Here is a 25410-nt window from a genome sequence, read left to right on the forward strand (position 1 = left end):
GGACGGCTCCGCGAAAACCTGTTCTGCAGACGCTTATTCCGCCGCTTGTCCGGCTGCGAAGCACATCCAGACGGACGGAGTGAGCAGACGACCGCACCGGAAAACTAAAGATGGCGGCACCGCCCAAAGCGACTGCCGTCCACCTCGAACCTGTCAAGTCATCGTCGTCCACTGCGTGGCCCATAACTTTCAAACTGAGGCTTGTATTTGGTTCAAATTTGTGTCCAGAAGCTTCGACAGCAAAGTATTCGTGATGAGTGGGCACCATTTCCAAAAGCCATACTCAAACTCTCAGCGTGTAGGCTTAGAGTGGCTGTATTGGCTGAACATAGCCTCGAAGATGTTGCGGCGGCCTGGGCGGATCTCAGTGGCCGTAAGTTACAAATGCTTGCTTTTTTCTGCTCACTCTAGATGGCGCCATCAGTGCAATAAAGACTTTGTCATACATATTTTTCATTCGGAATAAAGATGGAGATCGAAAGGAAACGACGCTTGGCAGCAATGGCTGTTTTGTCCAAATTGAATGATGACGAGTACTTGTTTCATCGAAAGAGGTCTTGTTGGCAAAAGGACTATATCGCCAACACACATCTCAGTATGCAAAACCCCTTGTACCGAGAGCTGTTGGTCAGCGACATTGAAAAATACCGGAGGCTGCTTCGAGTAACAAGAGGCTAGGTTTCTTCAGTTGCTGCCAAATTGTCTCTTTTGCTCTCGTGTCCGCGTGATCGGTGAGAGTCATGTCCCACCAACGCAGGGAACTGCTCCACAAGAGATGCAAGAAAAAGAAAGTTGCCTCGTCACTCAAGTTCATTGCAGTTGCTCTTGTGCAAGTCGCGCACGCATACAGGCACGAATGGTGTCAACAACAATGAAGCTGTTTCAGAAAGATCCTAAAGCCACGCTTGTTGCTAGACTGTAGAGCATCCTAGGCTAAATCCGCAGCATTCGACCTCCAGAATCCGCATGTGAGAAATAGCTCGACATTTTGCGTTCTTGGGGGTGACGGACGACGTGTGGACAGCATGAATCCATGACGCATAGTCACGTGATGCGCCGTCCGTCGCAGAAAAGATGGATTTAGTCCATTGTGTGGATCCTCCATTAACATGCACCTAAATCTAAGTACATGGGCGTTCTCGCATTTCGCCCCCATCGAAATGCGGCTCCCGTGCCCGGGATACGATCCCGCGACCTCGTGCTTAGCAGCCCACCACCACAGCCACTAAGTAACCACGGCAGGTCATACGTTCTTGGAAAACCTGATCTTTCGTTATCAACATTTGGTACATTGCCAAACTGCGATCATGTTGTTACGTAAACGAAGGATTAAGAACTGGAGACAATTTACGAAGTGTATTTACAAAGGATACCTGCAGCGCTGGCCAGCTCAGCCGACAGCTCAACAGCCAGAGCGTTTGTCGTCGTCAGAACGCCGACGTGAATTGTCCACAAGAAACATATAATATGCATGTATCATTATCCCCGGCGGCAGAAGCACCATCCCGGTGCGTCTAAATACTGTATTGGTGATAACAGGAGAGTAATATGGTTTGTGGCGTGTGACATGCAAAACATCAGTGAAATTCGGGGCAGAGAGGCACTGATACTGACTGGGGCGATTTCGTACGTAACTCGAGTCACGGCACGCAGACCTCGATATGGGCCTGTGTTCCGAGACTGTGACTGTGCCTGTGACTGCGCCTGTGTACAATATGGGCCTGTGTATGGAATGTTTTTTGGCTGCTAGATCCCATGTAAACAACAAAAGGCATGAGCTACACGCGACAAGAACCATAACCACTCACTGCAGCAGCTTCTCCGCAACGCTTGCCCGCCCATCTCAAGAGAAAGCGCCAGCGCGCACTCGGTTTCTTATTTCTGTAGCAGCAAATCTCTTCCCAGTTTGTTAAGCACATTCACCTCTAAGCACATTCACCTCTCTGTTTTATGGTGTGTGAGGTGTAGTGCCGTTGGAATTTTACTGCATATAGGTGATAACCCAAACGCGCCACCATTATCTGCTGCAGGTGGCATGAAGTAAGCGTCATGTTTTACTCTGGAGGCATCGCAGGAATCGTATTGTGGAGTTGCCAACCAGCTCAATTTCATTTCTAATTTTCACAGCTGTCTTAAAACACTACGCAATAGGAAAACGATACCAGCAGTCATAGGAAGACTATAACATACGTCCTGGGTCCCTTGGGCCATACATTTTCATACTATTACAGTTGCTGACCGATCTTTATCGACTGCAAGCGTCCCAGAAAACTGAAAGAAAGCAAACATTACAATAATCCACAAAAAGGATGATATTAAGGAACTGAAAAATTATAGGCCCATTAGATTACTCCCAGTATTACATGAAATATTTACGAAAATAATCTCCAATAGAATAAGGGCAACACTGGACTTTAGTCAACCAAGGGAACAGGCTGGCTTCATGAAAGCATAGTCTACAGTGCATCACATCCATGTCATTAATCAAGTTATCGAGCAATATGCGAAGTACAATAAGCCTCTCTATATGGCTTTCATAGATTACGAAAAAGCATTTGATTCAGTAGAGATACCTGCAGTCACAGAGGCACTGCGTAATCAAGGAGTACAGACCGCTTACATAAATACCTTGGAAAATATCTACAGATTCCACAGCCACCTTAATTCTACACAAGTAGGAATATACCTATAAAGAAAGGGGTCAGACAAGGAGACACAATCTTTCCTATGCTATTCACTGCGTGCTTGGACGAAGTATTCAAGCTATTAATCTGGGAAGGTTTAGGAGTAAGGATCGACGACGAATATCTCCGCATCCTTCGGTTTGCCGATGACATTGTTTTGTTCAGCAACACTGCGGACGAGTTACAACAAATGATTGAAGACCTTAACAGAGAAAGTGTAAGAGTGGGGCTGAAGATTAATATGCAGAAGACAAAGATAATGATAAATAACCGGGCAAGAGAACAAGAGTTCAAGATCGCAAGTCAGCCTCTAGAGTCTGTGAAGGTATACGTTTACCTAGGTCACCTAACCACAGGGAACCCTGACCATGAGAAGGAAATTCACAGAAGAATAAAAATGGGTTGGATTGCATACAGCAGACATTGTGAGCTCCTGACTGGGAGCTTACCATTATCATTGAAAAGGAAAGTATACAATCAGTGCATTTTACCAGTGCTGACATATGGGGCAGAGACTTGGAGACTGACAAAGAAGCTTGAGAACAAGTTAAGGACCACGCAAAGAGTGATGTTACGAAGAATGCTAGATGTAACTTTAAGAGATAGAAAGAGAGTGGTTTGGATCAGAGAGCAATTGGGTATAGACAATATTCTAATGGACATTAAGAGAAAAAAATGGCATTGCGCAGGCTATTTAATGCGCAGATTAGATAAACGTTGAACCATTAGGGTGACAGAATGGGTACCAAGAGAAGGGAAGCGCTGTAGAGGACGGCAGAAAACTAGGTGGTGCGACGAAATTAGGAAATTTGCAGGTGCTAATTGGAATCGGTTGGTGCAGGACAGGGTGTTAAGAACGGCCAGATGCAGTGCAAGTTTGCCAGCCAGTTACGCCAGCGGTGGTAACCTCATCTTGGAATGCCGCCACCAACCTCTAGCCTCGTCGCCGTTGCGAGTGAAGGAGTTCAACAAAGCAGGCTTTGTGCTGAAACCGCCAACCTCTAGCCTCGTCGCTGTTGCGAGTGAAGGAGTTCTACGAAGCCCCTCTGACGTCGGCTCCGGACCTTTACACCTGTGTGTGTGTGTGTGGCACGTGTATGACAGCCCTCATCCTCCAAAAGGGTGGGTCTTCTTGAATGACGTCGAACTATGATGTTGAGCAGAGAGCTTATAACCAGCGATTGTCGGCTGCTGGGAGTGCTCGTCGTCGTGAGCTGAGTGCTCGTTGTCGTGCTCGAAATGTACTCGTGAGTTGTGTGCTCGTAAGCTGTTTGGTGTATGTTAGCCTTGCAGGCTCCATATGGGAGTCACGCTAGAATGTCGATGTATATCTTGTCTAAGATGTAAATAATGTAAATAAATCCTGCTCTCTTAAGTCCCGACGAAGAGTCAAGCTCCTTCCTACAGCTACGACTGCCAACTCTGACAACTGAATGGCAGTGGCGAGATCGGCCAACGGCTCCTAGATCGGCCTACGGCTCCTAGATCAGCCTACGCCTCCTAAATCGGCCTACGGCTCGGAGACAGCAACGGCAGCTGACGGACGTTGGCACATGGTGACCGACCGGTATCCTGATCAAGTTGGAGGACACTTGGGATTGATAACCTCTTGCAACTGACTGGGTACGGCGGAGAAGGACTGGTGATATGATGCTGCTTCAGTGGGTAAGCGTTTGCTTTTGGCTGCAAGATTTACCAGGCTTCAATTTCTCTGTGTTTTTGATTTGATTCACTAGGATCTTTTACTTGTATTCTGATTTGCGTGGGTATTGCAACAAGTATTGTGTGACACCAGAGCCAAAGCTTAAAGTAGTAACCATGGTCCTAATGTGTTTGATGAGAGCTGACCTGTTGTGGTTGTGTGAAGAGATCGAGGTAGACATAGAGGAGGACTTGATGGAAACAGAAATTCGTAAGACAATTCTAGAAAGTAACAATGATTTGAAATTCATAGAACAAATGAGCAAACAAATTCTAAGTAAGAAACGGGAACAGGAAGCAATTAGGCAAGAACAGGATGAATTTAGGCAAAAACAGGAAGAAGCTAGGTAGAAACTAAAAAGTATTTCGCAGGAAGAAGGCCTAACAGAAGTTACGAGGCAGTACATTGATGCACTGAACATAGAGATTGAAGGTTTTGAGCAGTTAATCGAGCAAAGTCAACAGCGGCTTGAAAAATCTGTAGGCTAGACGCAGCGAAAGTGGCAGGATGTCGACAGCAGATTTCAGTCGAAAGCCGAGAGAAGGAGTAGCACCTGTGAGATTAGCAGCACGCTGATAAGTGAACTAGAAGTGCTAGCAGCTAACAATGCCTTAGTGGCAGCAGAGGCTGTTAAAGACCAGAGTGAGAGCGACGAGGTGCTGTACCAACAGATGACTGTAGAGACAGCTAGGCCAGCTGTGAACAAAGTGGCACAGTTACCGCGCGTGTGCGTCGCTTGTAATGTTAGCGAGGTTGCTAGCGAAGTAAAGAGTACTGCTGACCCGATAGACACGAGCACCCATGTCGAGTCAGGTCTCCGTGCCGAAGAGAAGTGCCAGCTGGACAATGCAGTTGAGAGTAGTTCTCGGGATGGCGAGCTCCGTAGCTCACGAGAGAACAACTGCATTGTTAAGGGATCAGTGCAGCTATCCGCCAGTCTAGGTAGCCAAGAGAGGAATGATTTAGTTAAGGATCATTCAGACTGTGTGGGTAAGAGACCGATCCGGGCCGACGAGATGTGTAACAGCCAGCACAAGGTGCGAGATGACGACATGAAAGAGAGTTTGAGGAGAAAGCGCCGCAGAAAGAAGCGCCGAAAAGATCGAAATGCGGTGGCTAATGTAGCGAAGCCAAAGACGGTGACAGGCGCGAAAAGGCAGGGCGCAGAGAAAAAAAGGTGCAGTTGTCACGGACGATGTTGACGCATCAAACACGTTCGAGCCACCGGTCAAAGGGAGACCGAGAAGCATGTTCTGCCTGGACGCGGACAAAGGGCACGGGGCAGTTAAATTCCTCGTCGTTCCGTCGTTCTTTTCGAAGCTCAGCGTGTAGTACAAAGAAGTGCAAGGTGGCAAGACGAGACCAGGTGAAGAATCGCGACGCGGTCACTCGAGTTTGTGAGGAAAGAGGGGCGCCAGGACGCAAATTGGCAGGAGACTAACGTCTTGGGGGAGCTGATAGTGAGTCAGCCCTTTTGTTGTTCCTGGGTAGCCAGAATAGCTTTCAAACCAAGACCACCTCGAGTACGGCTCAAATAGTATGACTCAGTTGTAAACGTTTGAAAAAGAGAGGCAAAGAGAGCTTCCGTAGAAGGGAAAAAATGCTGTTTTGTTTTATTTTTGAGCATTTGGAAAATATCACGATTTAAGACTACAGTTTCTTTCAGTATTTAAGGTATGAGCTTTGTTTATGTTTTGTTTGGGAAGCTCCGAGAGTTGAAAGACGCGTTTTAAGTAAACCTGTACTTTAGCGAGTTGTTAGTTAATGAGTAAATAGGCTTTCTTTTTTTATGTGTAAGTAACCTGAGTGTCAAGGTTATCGTTGAGAGGCCTATGGTAACGCGCATGTGTATTAGTTAACCTTCTTTTTTTTTATAAGCGTTTTTTTTCTTCTAAGGTAAACCGCATAGGTTTTCAGTAAGCGCGTGATTTGCACTAAGAAGAGCTCTTAGTTCCTTTAGCACATCTCCTGTGTGGACGGAGTAAAGCAGGTTGTTAATGACTTGGTTGTGCTCGTGTGTGTCGAGGGCAGCCGTATTCTGACTTCTCTAGTACGCGTGCGTAGAGCTAGTTAGTAAAAGACACATTTGTTCAAAGGTTCCTCTGTGTTGCGTAAGTTACGCAAGTTTGGTTGTTTGTTTAAGGAACGTGTCCTGTGTGGGTTAAAGGAACAATTGTGAGTAAGCGTTGCAAGTACGCGTTTTGAATAGAGACCACAAAGCTAGCGCGATTGTATTTACGTACCTGTGGAGTTGGCCAGACAGTTCAGTGGCAGCAGTACATGAGATAAGTACGCCACTGTGATAGCATAAGAACAGTCTGTTCGCGAAGTTAGGCTCCTTAAGTTATGTTTGGGTATTGGTGTTTGAGAGCCTTCGGTTTAATTCTGCATAAACCTTTACGCTTGTGCAGCGCGACGGTCGCGTTTGGTCGAATTCAAGAGGAATGTGAACGCTCGCTTTGGCGGCACGAAATTTTGGGGCAAAATTTGGGGATTCCCAGTTGAGTGACTTGCACTGAAATTTTGATAGGAGGCCTGGGGGGTTAACAGCTGATTCCGGGCGTTTGCACGCTGAGTGGTATTGTGTTGCCGGGTCGACTCTTCTGTGCCAGTTGTTGTGAGATGGTTGAAGGCATTCCAAGTGCGCAGGGGTTGCAAAGAGCAAAGCCATCGTCTTACTCGCCAGCCATTCTCTTCCTGCCCAGCAGTTGCCAGCACTGGACAGACGAGATTTTCCAGGCCATGGAGGCGCTGTTAAGAACAGCCAGCTGCAGTGCAAGTTTGCCAGCCAGTTACGCCAGTGGTGGTAACCTCATCTTGGAATGCTGCCGCCAACCTCTAGCCTCGTCGCCGTTGTGAGTGAAGGAGTTCGACGAAGCAGGCTTTGTGCTGAAACCACCAACCTCTAGCCTCGTCGCCGTTGCGAGTGAAGGAGTTCTACGAAGCCCCTCTGACGCCGGCTCCGGACCTTTACACCTGTGTGTGTGTGTGGCACGTGTATGACAGCCCTCATCCTCCAAAAGGGCGGGTCATCTTGAGTGACGTCGAACTATGACGTCGAGCAGAGAGCTTATAAGCAGAGATTGTTGGCTGCTGGGAGTGCTCGTCGTCGCGAGCTGAGTGCTCATTGTCGTGCTCGAAATGTACTCGTTAGCTGTGTGCTCGTAAGCTGTTTGCTGTATGTTAGTCTTGCGGGCTCCATATGGGAGTCACACTAGACGGTCGATGTATGTCTTGTCTAAGATGTAAATAATGTAAATAAATCCTGTTCACCGAGTTCCTCTCTACGACCGTCAACTCCTTCAAATGGTGGCAGCGGTGAGATCGTCCGACGACTCTTACATCTGGTTGACAGCGGTGGGATCGTCCAACAACTCTGACAAGGGGTAATTGGAGATCACAGGGAGAGGCCTTCGTCCTGCAGCGGACATAAAATAGGCTGATAATCATGATGATGATGATGACCGATCTTCCGGACATCGCGGGGACGGAAAAGTAGCCCAAAAATTAAACAAGACGAAAAATTTGTAAAAAAAAAAAACATTGTGAGGCTTAGAGCGGCTTAACAAAAATCTCTAATAATGTCCTGCCTCATATTATGCTTGAAGGCGATCAGATTTGCTTGGATCTGTGCAAGAGTGATGTCGTCTCCGTATACAGTCTGACAAGAGTGTCACTGCATTGCCCATCTCTGGTAACAGAGATAGCCATGGAGATAACAAAAATGAGCCATGTTTCTTCCTACCATTTCTTCATGAAGGCACAGGAGGTGCTGCCGATCACATAAATGTGAAGCCGCACACACAAAGATGCAACGTCTCGGAAACACACCTGCTCTGTTGACGCACCATGTGCAAAAAGCAACCGAAACATCAAAGATAAAAAGAAAGAAGCTCCCACATTAAGTGACTACGGCGATAGTGCTGACAAAAAAAAATAAAATAGGGAATTGCGCCATCCCCAGGAGCGTTTCCGAGAGCAGGCAAGGCCTCCTTGAAGGGAGGATGTTGCACGCTCTCTATTAAGGCTATTATTTTTTAACCTACACTGGCTACACAAGTGTAGCTAGTCTAGGAAGTCACCATTCTTTTTTTTACTTGGTGTACTAAAGTGTAGCTCCAGCCACCTACACAAAGCCATTTGTTATAGCTGTAGTGTAGCATGAGAACTACACTTTCTACACTGGTTTCTATGAGTGTAGACAGCAGACGACTAACAAGCAGGCTGGTGTTGCAAACGTGTGGTGCCATTCTGTCTGCGACTGTCAGCACTGATACAGTTGAACCCAGATGCAGTCTATGCTCGTTACAACAGACCTGCATACAATAGACTTTCAGACATAATAGACCATATTTCAGCCTTAGTTTGTTCTACCTACTTTATTAATGCAACATAGTTCGCTTTTAACGGACCGCACTACAACAGACTATCAGGTACAGCAGATGAAATAAGCAGCAATTTTTTTAAATATCGGGCATATAAAACACTTTTGCCGAGTTGACATGGGCTGACAACTGACTTAAGAGGGTCAGCAGATGATCGCGGCTCCATATCACGCATGCAAGGGGGGAACCGAAACTCGCAGTCTTCTTTTACGCGCGAGGCATGGTGGGGAAGGGAGGAGGGGGCGAGAGAGAGGAGGATCTACTCTGGCAGCTGCTGCTTACAGTGCGGCCACCATATCTTGAAAGCGATCTACGATGTAGACAAACTGTGCTCCCACACGGGCGCCGCATGTTGAAAGTGATCTGTGATGTCGTCAAAGTTCACCCAGTGTTAGAGCTTTGTATGCACGTTGCTTTTGACGTTTAGTTTGCATTGAAGCGAGAGACAGCATGTGTATCGTGTTTTATAAAGACATGCACATCATGTTCAATTCGGCATTTCTGCGCATGCCCACTAAACGATCGAATCAACGAACATGCCCTCGAAAGCTATCTTAAACGTGTTCCCTCTCCCACCCACAACGTATAAATAGTTGAGCAAATAAAGCAACAGCGTTCTGTGTTGACTGACACTCGGCTCGATCATATTCTTTGCGTGAACAGCACGAAACAGCATGAAGGTCGATTCGCTCGCTGCTGCAGCCGCGCTATCCTGCTTAATTTGCTATCGCAATCGATGCTTCGCCTTTCGGCTGGAACTGCGACTTTTCTTGCTCGTTTTTTTACTTTGGAGGTTCGTCACTCACTCTTTGCAATAAAGCTGTTAGACATTGCAACAAAAGTTTCGGATGTGAGGCATTTCAAATATCATAGACTTTGGATGAAACGGACATTTTTTTGGTCAAATTATTGGGTTCCGTTGTAATGAGTCAACTGCATGTTGAACCCAGATATAACTAATTATCATGTATAACAAACAGCTGTAAAATCCCCTCGAAAATTTTTGTATAAGCTAATTATTTTATATATCAAATTATTTATATATTGAACTATTTCGCAATCCCCTTCAAGTTCAATATATCCAGGATCGACTGTATAGCAACGATAGTGAATATTCCCTGCAAGGACGGTAGCGAAGTGCTGGAGTGACTGTGTGTCACAGAGGAAGGTGAGCTAATCTTCCAAGAAGATAAAATTATCTTACAGATGATGTGGGCCGTTTCAGACTCCACGCTGTATTATATGCATTGAGAAGTTGTCTTCATGCAGTGCACATTCGCAATGTATTTTGCTGCAGTTTGTCAAGATTTGTTGACGAAAGACATTTAATGATGGTGACAAAAAGTGACCAAAGGTACAATGGCATTTAGTTTCAGGCAAGGGCATATATGCAGCCAGTAAGTATGAAGTCAGGCAAAGTGCAGAGTCGGGCATCTTTCGTCTGCTGATGCAGAAGACGTCGCGCTGACTGCTTCAATTGGCTACAGCCCAGCGAGCCTAGTGCAGCACACGTTAAAGCCTCTGCACAGCACTACGCTCATCTACACGATCTTGCACAAAGTGTGGGTAAAAAAAAATGGCACTATTGAAAGTGTGCAGCTCCCAATCTTGGAGGCTATCAAAGCGGGCCACTGGAAGCCTAACCTGACCAAGCCAGCGGTAAATCCAAAATGGCGGCCCCCAGTATCGGGTAGCGTGACTCGGAACGAGCGATTTAGATTGAAAAATCAAACTTTGGGGCCTAGGTTTGTCTGAAAAATCTGTCTCGAAAATGCATTAGCTCGATGACAACCCTGAGGGTGCAGAATATCTATCAAGTCCGAATTTTTTGGATTCCGAAAAATCCGTCAGCGACTGTACTACACTCTTAAAAAAAGTTGCAATTTCGCCAGAAAGGCAAAGCATCGAGTGCGATAGCAAATTTGAAAGCAGCCATACGAAGTAAGGGCCACATTTTTATTGGCTGTATCAACTTGTAAAAATTTACTTGCTGACTAAATGAACAAGCATGGTGTCAGCCCACACAGAAAACATGAATGCATCAAACTACATGACTGCAGGCACCCGCTGTCAAACCGCTGGCGTGAGCAAGCGCAACAGCAGCAGCGAGTGAAGTGATCTTCGTGCTATCGCTTCAATGCAAGCTGAACACCGAGAACACACAGCACGCACAAAGCTACGAGCTGTTGACGCACCTAGGCTCTACCCCCCCAATGCAGATCACTCTAAATAAACGGCCGCACAACCATGTGCAGCCGGAACACGTGCTGTTGTAGCCAGAGCAGAATGCCACTCCACCTCCCTCCCCTCCCCCAGTGCCTCGTAACATTTGATGCCTCGCGTACGAAGGAAGACTGCACGCTTCCTCCTCGCTCCCCCTCCCTTCTGCTTCCACACGGGCAAGATGCCTTCACTCGCACATACAGCGTAGGGCGCACAGTGACAATGTTATCAGCCCTGGACTTTATGCGGAACATCACGTTGACAGAAATACACCTGGAATGTCCATATAATTGCTACCGCAATAACGCTTGCACCCTTTGGAGCGCATCTTGTCCCACAACAATATACATCATCTGTCTTGCCCACATTTCCTTTCTTTAATGCTGTGAGCCCTGCATTTCCAAGTCACGAATGGCCTGCACATTATCAGTGTGTAATGGCATTCTCGATAGGAAAGAAGCGAACACAGTGTTTTCAGGAAAGGAAACACAAGCAAGGTACATAATAATTATTGTTGCGGGACAAATATACAATCGAACCCACTTATAACGATACGGATTTTAACAATGTATCGCTTATAACAACGAGAAGCTACTGCACCGTCGACTTTTGTATGATTTCGATGGTGAAATAACCTGCTTACTACAATGCCCCGACGCTGTATTATCGGTTATAATGATGAAGTATAAGCGGGTGTCTGAGCGGAAAGGTAGTGAAATGTGAAATCCTTGAAAAGAAAAAAAGAAAAAGAGAAATTCGAGCTGCTGCACGATGGGCCGTTGCTCCAACAGCCGCAGCGTGCTCATTTTCCAGCCATCTCCGCACGGCTCTCTCCCATTGCACTTCCACTCCTCCGAAATACAAACGGCCCGTGCCAACTGCGCCGCAAGCAGATTGCTCGCATGTTGCTCGCTGGCTCCTCATTCAGTGCAGTTCTGCGAACAGCTTAATCGCTCGCATTCGTTTTTGTTGGTTGTGTCAAAGTCGTTTCTGGCCCTGCTGTTTCTCAACTTCGCTTGACTCACCGCCAAAATGGAAGATGGCTGATATGCCTGCTGATCATTGGCAATGCACGACGTTGCCGGTGAAAAGAAAGTGCACGGCTATACATTTGGAAACTAAGTGCATCTAACCGATGAGATGCTCGTCACGAACATGCTAGCATCGGAAAGCGACGGCGACGATGGCAGCGATGACGCCATAGGGCAGGCTGCCTCACCGTTGTCCTCACAGGAGGCCCGGCATGATTCGGTCCCCTCCAGTGCTTCATTTTCACGAAGAACCTACCCCTGCACTACATGGGGTGCTTTGATGCTTTGCAGAAGGATGTCGGCAAGCTTTGCGTAAAGCATGCATGGCTGACGGACATAGCCTTTTTTCGTGCGAGCCAGTGAGAAGTATGTGGCGAGATGCTTGCGGTGATCTCTCCTCCGCGTTTCTTCCAGATTTCTCAAGCTGACAGGCTGCTGCGGCTGCCTTCTCTCAATGTTTAAAAGCTCCCTTTAGGGGCCACCAAAGCGATGCCTCAGCGGTGCTCGCATATCGCTTGCCATCCATGACATCTCTTTGCAGCTGCAGCAGTGCCATTCTTTAACACCGACAGCCGCAGCTTGTTACATGCGATCAAAACACCCAGGAAGCAGTTAAATGAGGGAACACAACCAGCAGCCGGGCAGAAGAAGGAGGTGGGGAGGGGCACTGGCTTCCCTGCCTATATAGTTTTCTCATATCAGCTCTGCCATCACCCTATTTTGATTTTTTCATGTAACCCAGTTATAACAATTATCGGTTTTAACAATGGAATTTTCGTGGCCCTTGCATATTGTTATAAGTGGGTTCAACTGTACACCCCGACCGGTTGTCTGTCGTCAGTACTATTGACTGTTGGTGAAACATTGGCAAGAAAAATGAAGAAACCGCATGCGAATTCCGATCACCAAGGGACAAGAAACATTGAGATTATCTTCTCCTTCCATGATACCGTATTTACTCGCATGATGATCGCACTTTTTTGTCAGAAAAATTGACGCAAAATCAGGGGTGTGATCATTACGCGGGTTAAATTTGCCGCAAAAAGAAAAAAATTTTCATCCTGCGTTTGCTACGGGATACCTAAACAAAAATGTTGGCCGGCGGAGCAAGCCGAATGCGCAGAATGCAATTTCTTTTTCTTCTCGTGAGTACATTACCTGCCTTGAAACAGTTTCTTTTGTATCAGTAATGAATAATATCGTTAATATCAGCAAGTTTGCGGCAATAACGTAGCCATGTCCACTCTGAGGGGGCAGAAACAGATGGGCGCGCTTAGCTGTCAGTGGCATAGAAACACATGGCCGGCATGCTGCGGAAACTGCAGCATCTGTCTTCACTACTATCCTAATACAGCACGTTCCTGCTAAGGGTGGGTGAATATCTTAGCTGTGTTACAAGCGTCAGCGTATGAATAGGGTACAATTTTAATGTATCAGTGTAAACGTGGCTACTATCGTTGCTGCTCGCGATTTGATATCTTAGCTGTGTTACAAGCGTCAGCGTATGAATAGGGTACAATTTTAACGTATCAGTGTAAACGTGGCTACTATCGTTGCCACTCGCGATTTGTTGCGTGCCCACGAGTGCAGATGAGAAGAATCGAAAGGCACCTTTTTTGTTGTTGACCATAACCATTATAAAGCCTACACATAATAAAGGCAAGTTTGGTTGCAGCTTCTTTTTTTAGTAATTTAAGTGCAGAAAGTGATGAAAGTAATGAAATGAGGCATCTACTTAAGTATGTTTGATGCGTGCAGACCGCTTGGTTTGTCTTGAAGAGTCGTTCACGTAGCATTCGACATATGGTAAGCGCGATCAATTTTAGCTAGACTTGGCACACGACATATTGCTGCGGCAAGTTCGGGGTGCGATCATTATACAGGAAATTTTTTTTAAATCCAATTTTGACGACAAAATTCATGGGTGCGATCATTACGCGAGTGCAATCATTATGCGAGTAAATACTGTATTTCCCATGGGCTGAAAAGTCCCAAAAATATGGTGTTAACTTGATGTAAATTTTCAGCCACCTACAAGCTTTCTGGCCTCTGCGCACACATCTCCGGCTGTAAGCGAGAGTTAGCCTGCAAAACTAAGCACCTAACAAAGTTCACTAAATGTGCTGCGGATTAGTTCATTCAATTCCCATGTCTTATGGAAAAGTATATATCGGCCAGGCAGGGCAGTGTTTAAATGAATACCTCAGAGAACACAACTACACACTGCGATCGGGCAGTGGGAGCAACCTCGCTTTGCATGTGATAGATTCCAACCGCCGCAGTCCTTTGTTTCACCTCACTAGCATCATCAGCAGGGGGAAGACAAAGCACGAGCGTGAACTGCCTGAAGCATTTCATATCAAAAAGAATGCGCAGGTTTGCATAAGCGACCCATCTGTGCTTATGACAGAGAAAGAGTGGCGGTTTTTATTGGGGTTTGCTTGACATTGTCAATGTGTCTGATTGGTCTCTTCCTTTTGAATGTGCGCTTGTGCAGGAAAAGCGGTGTTTAAGTACGTGGATGCTTCAATAAATTGGTTGTAAGTCCGGTGACTGTGTGTGTGTGCCTCCTTCTGGTCTTGCTTCTTGGTTTTCACTGGCTTTTTTTTTCGCTTTAAACATGAACCAACTGGCCCAGCACTTCACGCATCTAAACTCCAAAGGGTGCAACTGTTTTAAGAGCTTAGAGGGAACTGTGGCACTAGTGTCTATGGCAGCTGCAAGCAAGGCAGGTTCAGCCAGCACAGAAATTATGGGTAGTACATGAATTTGCCTAAACTTTGTCCTTCTGGCTTTAAACAACTTCGTAACTTTGCAAACTGATCATTTTCAAGAAAGCACTGCGTTATAAATAATTAAAGAAACATTTGTCAAGGTGTTTATTGACAAGGTACGCGAGGAGAGAGAGGTTGAACTCGGTGCGGTAGCCAAAAACCATTGCACACACACAACACCACGGCCAACACTGAAGGCGATGATAGCAAACGGCAACGGAAGGGAACGGTAACAGACAAAGAAGTCACATGGCGTGAATAGCAAGGTTGTGTCACGTGCTGATGCGCAAGATACGGAAACGACGACGGCTGACTGAAGAGGGATATGAGTAACTTCGGCCACAAGCATTTTTGTGCACGTCACAGGAGCTTGGGCCATGGCTGCATCGGAGAAAAGACAACTCCACCTCGGCACGGGCACAGTCAATGATGGCATTGTTTGATGAAAGGAAATCCCAGCCAGGATAACATTGTGGGAGCAGGACGGCAGCACAATGAATTCAATGACATGAAGCGAGTCCTTGATGACAACACGTGCAGTGCAGGCCCCCAATGGTTCGACAGGCTGTGCGCTCGCAGTACTCAAATACACTCCGGAAAGTGACATCGTTACTTTTCCTATTCGTTGGCAAAGTACAGTCGAACCCGACTATATCGAACCCGTTTACATCGAATTATTCTATATATCGAACAATTTCTGGACACGATATAGTTACAATGAGTATATATCGCAAAAATTATGCTTACATCGAACAAAAATAGCAGCGACACCCGATATATCGAACGTCAAGCGGCGGAAAGTGCCCCCGGAAGTTGGCTTTCCCTCGCGGTGGCGGATGGAGCGGCTGTGCGGCTCCATCCAACCGCTCTCCCTACCGTGACCGCACCCGACCGCGCTGCCTCGGACGAGCCGTCGGCACCCCCCCTGCAAAAAATGATCCTGGCCCGCCCACAGCGCTTGCTCAGACAGCCAATCAGATGCTCTTGTGCCCTCGTCATGCAAGATGGCGAAAGTGCGACTTGTCTCGCTGTTTTTGCGTGCGCCTTGTAGGCCTTCTCTCGCAGTGTTGCCGTGATGAGGTGAAAGAATTTGCCTTTCGTCGTGAAGCTCGCAATCATAAATCGTGTCGAACGCGGTGAGAAGTCGCATGTCCCCGCAGAGCACAAGATTCCGAGGAGCACTCTCGGCACGATCTTGAAGAATAAGGGGGAGATTAGAGCCAAAGCGTCCAAACTCGCGACCGGTGCCCGTGGCGCCCGACCCGTACGCACGGCCGTGTACGAGTGGTTAATCTGAAATTGCTTAAGGGGGGACGCGGGTCTTGAAACGGCAAAAAATCACAAGAAAGTCGATTTTCGGAAAAGTGCATTTTCGCTACCTTTATACATTCAAGAATCCCTCCACGAAATCTAGAAGGTAAATTTAATCGGAAAATAATAAGAAATCGCGCTTAAAGGGGCCAGGGTGAACGCGAAATCAGCAAAATTTGGTCAAAAATGTTCGAACTTCGCGCAGTCACCATTTGCGAACGCGGTGGCCGATGGCCGCCATCTTGCGCTTGTTTTGAAGCTGTTTTCTTTGTGCGCATTTTGCACCAGTTCAAGATGGCGTCGGTGAAGGGAAACCGACGCTACCGCGTCATTTCTGGAGGATGCGTCCGTGCCGCCGATTGGCCAAAGCGCGCACACACCCCGCGTGCCTCGCTCCTATTGGTCCGGTGCTCGTCGGCGCGCGCGCTCAACCGCTCTCGCGTCTCGCTACGTTTGTTTATCTCTGGTTTCATCGCATCGCTGTCTACGTTTGTTCAGCCGCTTGCTTCGCGACGTTTGATAAGATGCTCATTTCACTGCCCGGATGGCTGGAAAAGATTGTCGTCTCAAGGCTACTACGCGTCAAGCGGCTGTGGAATGCGCGACGGAAGGCGGCTAGGCCTGTGATACTCGCGGAGTTGCCGGTTGCTGGTCTGCCTGGACATTCTACCGGATCGAGTTCCGAGCTGCAAACTGGCACGTCTAACGTCAACACTTCATCCGCCCACGCGACGCGTGTTGGCACAGATCGTGCAGGCACCGTTTCCTTCACGACTGAAGAAAGTAGCGAGCGCGCAGCGAGCGCCGGAAAACGTCCGGAGCGCCGGACCTTCGAAGTGCTAACTCCAGCAAGAAGCGAGAAGCCTCTTTGAGCGCAAGGAAGCTGGCCAAAAAGCAGCAAAAAAATAGGATGTATCCAGATTATGCCCCTGGTGAATTTCCTTGAGATTTTATTGGTATGTTCTCAATAAAGATGTTGCAGAATGTTTTTCCTTGATTTCTCAAAACAACAATTCCGACAGACTTCCAATTTTGGAGGTAAAATAGCTTCTGTCCTATTTCAGCTATCAACTTAATTTTTTTTTTTTGCCAGAAAGATAAATGTATGCAGTAAGCAATATGCACCTTTTAAAAGTAGCACTCTTCTCAAAAAGTTTTTGAAATGGGTCACATGCTTGACATGTCAAGATGGCATTTTTTTCTCACAACTTTGATGAGCTCTAACTCTTACTCAGATTAGCCTAGAACATTGAATAATACCTTATGGCACTCCCTGAACATTCTAGATAGTCTTTATACTCAAATTACCGTGTTAGAGTTTTCTGTTTAGATGCTAATTTTCCTCCAAACAAAGGACTTGGCTTATACAATGCATTTAGAGTATATCAGAAACTACTTATCCTGTGGCAAAATTAATTATATTTTTAGAATCTGCGTATTAAAATACACAAAGTGTGAAAATTTCGTTCAGATCTGTCCACAAATAAAAAAGTTGTATTTCAAGTGTAGCCTCCCCCCTTAAGCCGTGCCGACTTCCGCGTGCTCGGTGATTTCCGTAAATTTTGATGAATGCGACAAAGCCGTTGCCAGTGTTGCCGAAGTTTGGAGCGAACTGTCAGAATTTCCGGAAGCTGTTGACGAATCAACGGTGGATGAGTTTGTGAGCACAAATGATGTGTTGCGACCACGGGAGAGCCCGAAAACGAAGACTACATTGCCAACATCGTACCGAGCACAAGTGAAAGTGGACACAATGAGGAAAGCAACGACGGTCCTTGGCCCACATCCTCCGAAGTGATTGGTGCGCTCGCACTAGTCCGGTGCTTCTGCGCGAATGCGGAAAGTTGCGGCCTCAGCTGCTCCGACTCCTTAATGTGAAAAAGTGCGTGCGTCGCAGGCAGCGAAATTGCCAAAGCAGAAGAAAATGCAGGAATATTTCGTGCGAAACTAAGCTAGTTTAATCAATAAAGTGATTTTATAAATGGTATGTGCTTTTATGACATCCATTTATTTAGCAGGCTTATATCGAATTATGCTCTATATCGAACTGATAGGCGTTTTTTTGCGAGTTCGATATAGCCGGGTTCGACTGTACTGCGCGTAACATCGAAATTGCTGCGCCCGTATTGACCAGTGCGAATGTTACGTATACCTCAATGACGTTGCAGGGGTTATTTCGAGGCCTTTGGCATATCGAAGGCGACGCAGTTCTCACCTCGGGAACTTCGACACTTAGTTTCCCTGAGGTAGAGGGCTTGGCCGGCGTCTCATCGGTGAGATGGAGCGGCGGCGTGGGGATGGGGAACGACGAGCATGATTGAGAACAGTGATTTCATCTGGCGGCACAGGAGATTGTAGTTGTCGAGGGGCGTAAGTGCCGTTGAATAACAGCTGGTAGGCACTCGGCGACTTGCTCCTTGATGATGCTCTGTAACCCTGGTGACAATGGAGAGTGTGGTTGCGCATTCGTAAAGGGCACCAGGGAAAGCTGCCAAGCAACTTCTTCTTATACGAATTCTTTTATCTGATGCGTTAAAAGCGACTCGTTGACGTGTAGCATCAGACCTGAGACAGTGGCAAATTCTGAGGACGGACGTCGTGCGACTACTCGCTGCCTTCGAAGTTCGTCGTAACTCTGACACAGCGCAATGACGACAGACACTGTGGTCGGGTTTGGGGCAATCAACATTTGAAAGGCGCCGTCCTCAATTCCCTTGAGGATATGCCTGATCTTGTCGGCTTCTGGCATCGTTGCGTCGACTCTGTTGCACAGATTAATGACATCTTCGATGTAGCTGGTGAAATTCTCACCTGGTTCCTGGGCGCGTCCGCACAGGCGTTGTTCCGCCTGAAGTTTGCAGACAGCAGGACGACCAAAGACTTCTGTGAAGTTGGTCTTGAACGCCGACCATGTCGGGATGTCGGATTCGTGGTTACGATACCACAAATGTACAACGTTGCTCAAGTAGAAAATTACGTTGTTGAGCTTTGCCGTATCATCCCAGTGGTTGTGCGCGCTGACTGTCGTACGAGGCGAGCCAGTCCTCGAAGTCGTGATCACCGGTAAACGCAAAAATAGCAGGATCCCGCTGATGCTGCACGCCAGGACAGATGACAGTTGGTGCCGAGACTGCAGCTTGTTGGGCTGGATCGTCAGGTATGGTTCGAGAAGGCCGAGTAGGATCGTCCGGCATGGGCCGAGATGGTAGAAGGGCTCGGCTTCGAAGTACCAGCGCTGATGGAGTCGTACCCAGCACCTCCACCAAATTTCAAGGTGTTTATTGACAAGGTATGCGAGAAGAGAGAGGTCGAACTCAGTGCGGTAGCCAAAAACCCTGCAAGCAATTCGAACCGGCCCCTTGCGTAAAGCGCTGGTGATGTACCTGACTGAGCGGCACTTCTTTCTTACATTTCATACGCTGGAGATGCGCTGGGCTAACCAGCGCTTCTTCTTCGTTACACATTATTAAAATTGTCCAACAACAGGCCATCTAGCACAGAAGCCCAATAGTGAAACAATTATGCCACAGATGCATGGACAAGTGAAACCGCTGCAATAAGCAGCGATTATGCATGTTTGCAGAGTCTTATTGCCTTGTGCAATTAAAGTATAGATTGTGTTAAAATTTTGGCCTACAGAGCCTTTTTGTTTTAATAAACTGACCGCTCACTAATTCCCCAACTTCACAGTTCTCACTGGACTACCAGCAATTTTAATCCAGGTGCAGAGGCCATATTACCGCTGCACTGTCTCCACTGTTATCGAAAGCTGTTTGTGACTTCACACTGTGCTTTTAAGCAGCAGGGAAGGTTTCCTATAAAAGAGCATGCACCCAAAAGAGACAACTCACCCATGCAGTTGGTCAGCCAGTGCATTTATTGGGCCAAAAAGGGCGCTGAGCCTGCAAAGCACAAATTCACAGGGTCAGTGCTGCGTTTTTACACTGTGCCCACAATGACAGTCTCAAGCAGAACACTGTCACGTGAAAGCGACGTGTGCAGGCAGGCAGGCTGGCAAGTGACCATAGCAGAAGGTACAACTAAGCATTGGTGGTGGCAACACGGCAAGGCACAAGATACTGTGCAAGCATTATCTTAATGCTTGCACTTAAAAAGAAAAGAAGGATTCAGTGAAAGAAGAACATCAGGAAAGGCAAGGCAACACTTCGCTGGAGCATCATACCAACATGGAGCATCACACTAACACCAACCATTACACTGACTAGGATTCCCCTGGTGTAAACACAATGGAGAAATATCTGTCTACACGCCAGTCATAATGGATTCCACAAACACATGCGATTAACTGGACGCAGAGTAATCTCCCGTTCTGCAAGCCCTCACCTGCAAATAATCAGACCCTGTTGCCTCACTTCTTTTATTAATTTTTTTCCACGCACCTTAAAGGCCCTTTTACAGGCATACATAGGGAGTTGAAAAAAAAAAAAGTAATGAATGAACATTATACATAGCACAGCAAGTAAAAAGGAAGAAAACACGCACGAAATGCAAGATACATGGTTACAAATACAAGATTGAAAAAGAGAAATACACAATTGAAATGTAAGATAAAAATGCAGGTCGTCAAAGCCCTATTTACGTATCAGTATGCATCCAGCACTTCAGTTTACTAACAAAAGCATCATGATTATTCTTGGTATCAATTTCAGCTGGGAGTTTGTTCTAGTGGTAGATGGCAAGGAATAGTGGCGACTGATGCAGAAGTTTACCACGGCCAAGCTTTGGCTGTACTTCAAAAGGGTGATCTAATCAGAGAAAGATGCGAAGGGCCAGTTTGATATGGGCTTCTGTGAATGCACAGAGGTTATGATAAAGGCGATGAAAGTGAGTCAGCAGTGTTAACAAGTCTTTTTTCGAGCATGCATAAATTTAGAGACAATTGAATGTCAGTTACGCTGTAGTAATGAGAATATTTTTTTCATGACAAACTTAGCAGCCTTATTCTGTAGCGATTCAAGCTTGTTGGTAAAGTATTCTTGATGCATATTCCGAATGATAGTGGCATATTCCAGTTGCGAACTAAAGTAATGTACGCTAAAAGTTTAGTCGCTTGGTTTGCAAAGTACAAGTGGCACCTGACAAAGCCGAGGGTTTTGGACGCTTTGCTACCTGTGTAATCAATGTGCTGGTGCCACGTCAAGTCTGAAGAAATGTGTGAGCGCCTAGGTATCTTACTGTGGAAACTTTTTCAATGGCCACATTATTAATAGTGTACAAGCAATTTTGGGGTACACTGGTCATGGTAAATGTCATGGCTTTTGTTTTGGAGATGTTTGTCCCCATCTGCCATTTTTTTGCACCACTTGATGATTTCATCAAAGTTCGACTGCAGAAAATTAGTATCATCAGGATTATTAATCTTTCTTTAAAACACAGTCATCAGCAAATAACCTGAGAGTGGAAGTAATGTTATTGCTGATGTCATTAATGGAAATAAGGAATACAGCTGGCCCAAGCTCTGATCCCTGATGCACACCCCGTTTTACAAGTGTTAGTGCAGAGCAAGATTCATTTGCAGAAACAAACTGCTGTAGCTTACCTAGAAAATTGACGATCCAGTTCATCACATTCCTGCTTAAGTAAAGGTTATCCATTTTAATCATAAGGCAATTATGAGCCTTCTTATCAAACACTTTTGCGAAGTCAATGAATACAGCATCTATCGTAATTAGGCTGTCTACAGTGTTGTGAAGGTCAGTCATCAGTTCAAATAGCTGTGACTCATGGGAACACCCATGCAAGATTCCGTGCTGGCTTGGGGAAAAAAAGAGGTGCTGATCTAAGTAAGTCATTATTGCGGAGGAGATTATGTGTTCAATTTTACAGGGTAGGCTTTTTAATGAGATGGGCTTATGCAAAGGCAGAACGGTCTCCAGATTTATATATAGGTATAAGACGAGCAATTTTCCAGGCATCAGGCACTCAAGCTGTGTCAATAGACTGAACTAACGCAGTGAAAATGTGGTCTAGCATTGCTTTAGTTAGTTTGAGCAGTTTGGGGCAGATACCGTCAGGACCAGGACTTGAATTATTTGGCAAATGGTCAATACAGTCAACGACTGAATTTTCGGACGGCCAAATTTTCGGACATGCCTGATATTTCGGACGCTCGAACCCCCTGCCATCCAATTTTCCGGACCTTTTGACACGACGGAAGGTCCTTTGGCTCCTCGCGCAGCGCCCTTGCAAAGGAAATTGACTTGCAGCCGAAGCATATCACCGCTTTGAACCACAACTAGCCGAATCTAGCCGTCACACACCGATTTGGTCTGGCCACACTGAATATGTTCATCACCGCACTTCCGCCTCCGGCGGAGTTTCCGAAGTGGCGCCACTTCGTTTGTTTGCACAGGCCACATTTTGGCTAGCGTGGTGTGTGGTTGTGCTGTTGTGTCAGGTGTGCTTTGCGACGCTAGGCCTAGGTGCCTCGACGCTCGTCAGCGAACTCCACTGTTCGCAACTTGAGGATTTCGCTTGCCTTCGATGGCCCCAACTCCGTCTTCGTCGTCCTCGCTGATGGCATCAAAGCGCGGAAAGTAGTACCATGAGTTAACGATGGAGAAGAAAGCCAGCCACCATTATTAAGCAAGCCGTGAGCAGCCATGAGCAGGCTGACGTGAGCAAGGAGTTTGGCATTTCTAAGCAAACGGTTTCGGATCAACGACCTCCACTTTGCTGGGGTTTCCATACCCACGGAAATAACTTTTGAACAGTTTGTTGACACTGACAACAAACTCGACTTCTGCGCAGACTGACTGACGAGGAAATAGTCCGTCAGGTTGTGAGGGATTCAGAAGACTCCGATGTTGAAAATGAGGAGCCAATGCCTGCGCCGCCTACAAGCACCGAGTTGACGCAAGCACTGTTGACTCTTTCATCGGTGTACAGTGCTGACATGACCCTTGCTCAGATCGAGGCGAATATGATCGCATGCAACCGGAACACCGTCCAAACAACAATCAACAAGTTCTTCAAGCCACTGCAGCAATAACACTGGCTGCCCGACGATGCACATGTACATAATAAACCAGCAGTCGGCTGCATATAAAGTTCTTGAATGCCTCTTTTTATAGCATGTTCATTGGTGCTTTGGAAGGGTTTCAGAAACCTGGTACTTCGCCCTTTACCTCTAGATCCGAGAAAAAAAGAAAAAAAGGCACGTTTTTTTGCATGCATTCATTTTTTCGGACTGCCTGAATTTTCGGGCATTTTTACGTTCCCTAGAGCGTCCAAAAAATCGGTCGTTGACTGTAGCTTGTTCTATTGCTTCTTGCGTAACCAGAACATCGTCCATAGTGGCAATTATAGAAACAACATGCGCACTTGGCGGGATTGGAATTTCGTTATCGAGCACCAAGCTTGAAAAATGCATTAAATTTTGTAGTGACCCGAGAGGGCAAGAGACTCTTGTTATTCTTTACTACAGAAAAAAGACTAACTGTAGAGGACGAAGGGCTGATTACCTTCCAGAATTTTTGAAAATTGGTTCTCAGTAACATTGAAATATTATGGTTAAAGTATTTATCTTTAGATGTTTCAATTTCTGCTTGACATAATTTTGACTGTTCGTAGTAACTTTTCCAATCATTATCAGATGATTGGAAAATTAATTGCTCTTTATTGCAAACAAGGGACATGTAGCAGCTCTGAAACATCAATTACAGTTGAACCTCACAATAATGAAATCGGCCGGGAATGCAAGAAATTCGCTTCCGCAAGAATTTTGCTCGAATACCAGCTTGGGCTTGTTGGTTTTCCATCCTGGTGTTAACAGCGCAAAATGTAGAAGGGACACCAGACGAGAAGATGACACCAAAAGCGCTGACTTTCAACAATGTTTATTTGAGAGAAACACGGCTTCCTATAGCTTTGCCCACACATGTCACAGACACGTCATTGCACATCATGTGAAACACGCGCTTTTTCGCACTCAAACTAATGACTGTATGCGCAAAAGCTCAAGATCTTTTTTTGTTAGCAACAAGGACGGCATGCTCACACATTGGTCACGAAGCCTGGCAATCTCGGAAGCCTCAATGATGTCCCGAAACAGCTGGTCATCGTGTTTTTTCGGCACTTCACAGCGTCTGAATTCTGCGGCACAAGCTTTACAGGGGCAATCCCTGAAGTGGATAGCTAGATTTCTGTTCACCTGCTCGACGTTAAGTTTATGTTCTTTTAGTCTTCCGTTTGTGCATCTTCCAGTTCGCCCTAAATCGTTTTTCGCACATTTCAAAGGTACAGAATACACCACGGCTTCTGCACAATCCACAAAGCGGCTCTGACGATTCATCGTGCACCCTTGCTGCTTTATTCGCTCTTCTGCACTGACCCCTTGGCAGAGGCTTTTCAGTTTTTCTGAGGCAGTGAGCACAACATTAACTGCAGCTATGCGCCATATCTTTTTCAAGCGTTGAGACATGTTGTACACGTATGGCAAGGCCACAGTCCTTCACTTTTCCTTCGTTTTTGTGTTTTCGCCACCTCGCTCGTCAGCGACATGGTAGAGTTTTAGGCTCTTGCTCATTCGTTCCACAACAGACACAAGAAGGTGAGGCAGGTAACCAGCCCCAGTAAGGCGGTCAACCTGTCAACAAAAGCTTTGCACCATTGCATTCAGTGGTATGGTTCTGCCCTGTGATTTCGAGCTGCGCATTATCCCTGTGTATATATCCTTTGTAAATATCCTTCCCTGCAATAATATATTTGTTTATTTTCTCACTGCACAGTTACTTTTTTGGGCACCCAGTAGATAACTGGCATGCCACGAAATCTCGAACGGCCAGCAAAGGTTAGAAGTCAGCCAGTGTCTATGACTTCAAGGTATTTAGGCAGGAGGTAGTGAAACACACCTGAGATCCTTGTGGTCAGGTTCACTCTTGACTTCCTCCACGAGCAAGACATGGCCGCTCTGCACTTCCACTCTCACTGCACAGCACAGGATTAATATGCACATGAGCAACTGCACCTACAGCCAGCCTTATTTAACATATTTACTTGCATAATGAATGCACTCGCGTAATGAACTAAGCCCCCAGTTTTCCAATCAAGAAATGTGTTTCTTTTTCTGGCATAAGGAGCGCCCCCTGAACTTGCTGCCGTGAAGTAAGAGACACACGGTACAATTCGGCGTCTGATATGGCATTCGGCGGGTGGGATTGTGTCCGACACCATATTGGATGCTGAATTGTGCCGCGTCTCCTACTTTTAATGTGAAAGCATAAAAAGTAGGAGACACAGTAACAAAATTATTTTGCGTTGAAGCAAATGTTTGCAAGT

The 25410-nt window shown here is 46.4% G+C and overlaps 1 protein-coding gene across 5 annotated transcripts in view; it reads right to left on the bottom strand.

The window, feature by feature from the left end:
• LOC142573066 (uncharacterized) overlaps positions 1-25410 on the bottom strand; it is a 241610-nt gene that overhangs the window by 121746 nt on the left and 94454 nt on the right. For all 5 annotated transcript variants that reach the window (XM_075682580.1, XM_075682583.1, XM_075682582.1 and 2 more), the window contains exons 13-14: positions 24984-25059; positions 19962-20012 (exon numbers count right to left, since the gene is read on the bottom strand). In XM_075682580.1, coding sequence (XP_075538695.1) covers positions 19962-20012; positions 24984-25059 — 127 coding nt within the window. The remainder of the gene's footprint in view (positions 1-19961; positions 20013-24983; positions 25060-25410) is intronic.

The sequence above is a fragment of the Dermacentor variabilis genome, chromosome 2, assembly GCF_050947875.1.
Source record: "Dermacentor variabilis isolate Ectoservices chromosome 2, ASM5094787v1, whole genome shotgun sequence".
In the NCBI taxonomy this organism is placed as follows: Eukaryota; Metazoa; Arthropoda; class Arachnida; order Ixodida; family Ixodidae; genus Dermacentor; species Dermacentor variabilis.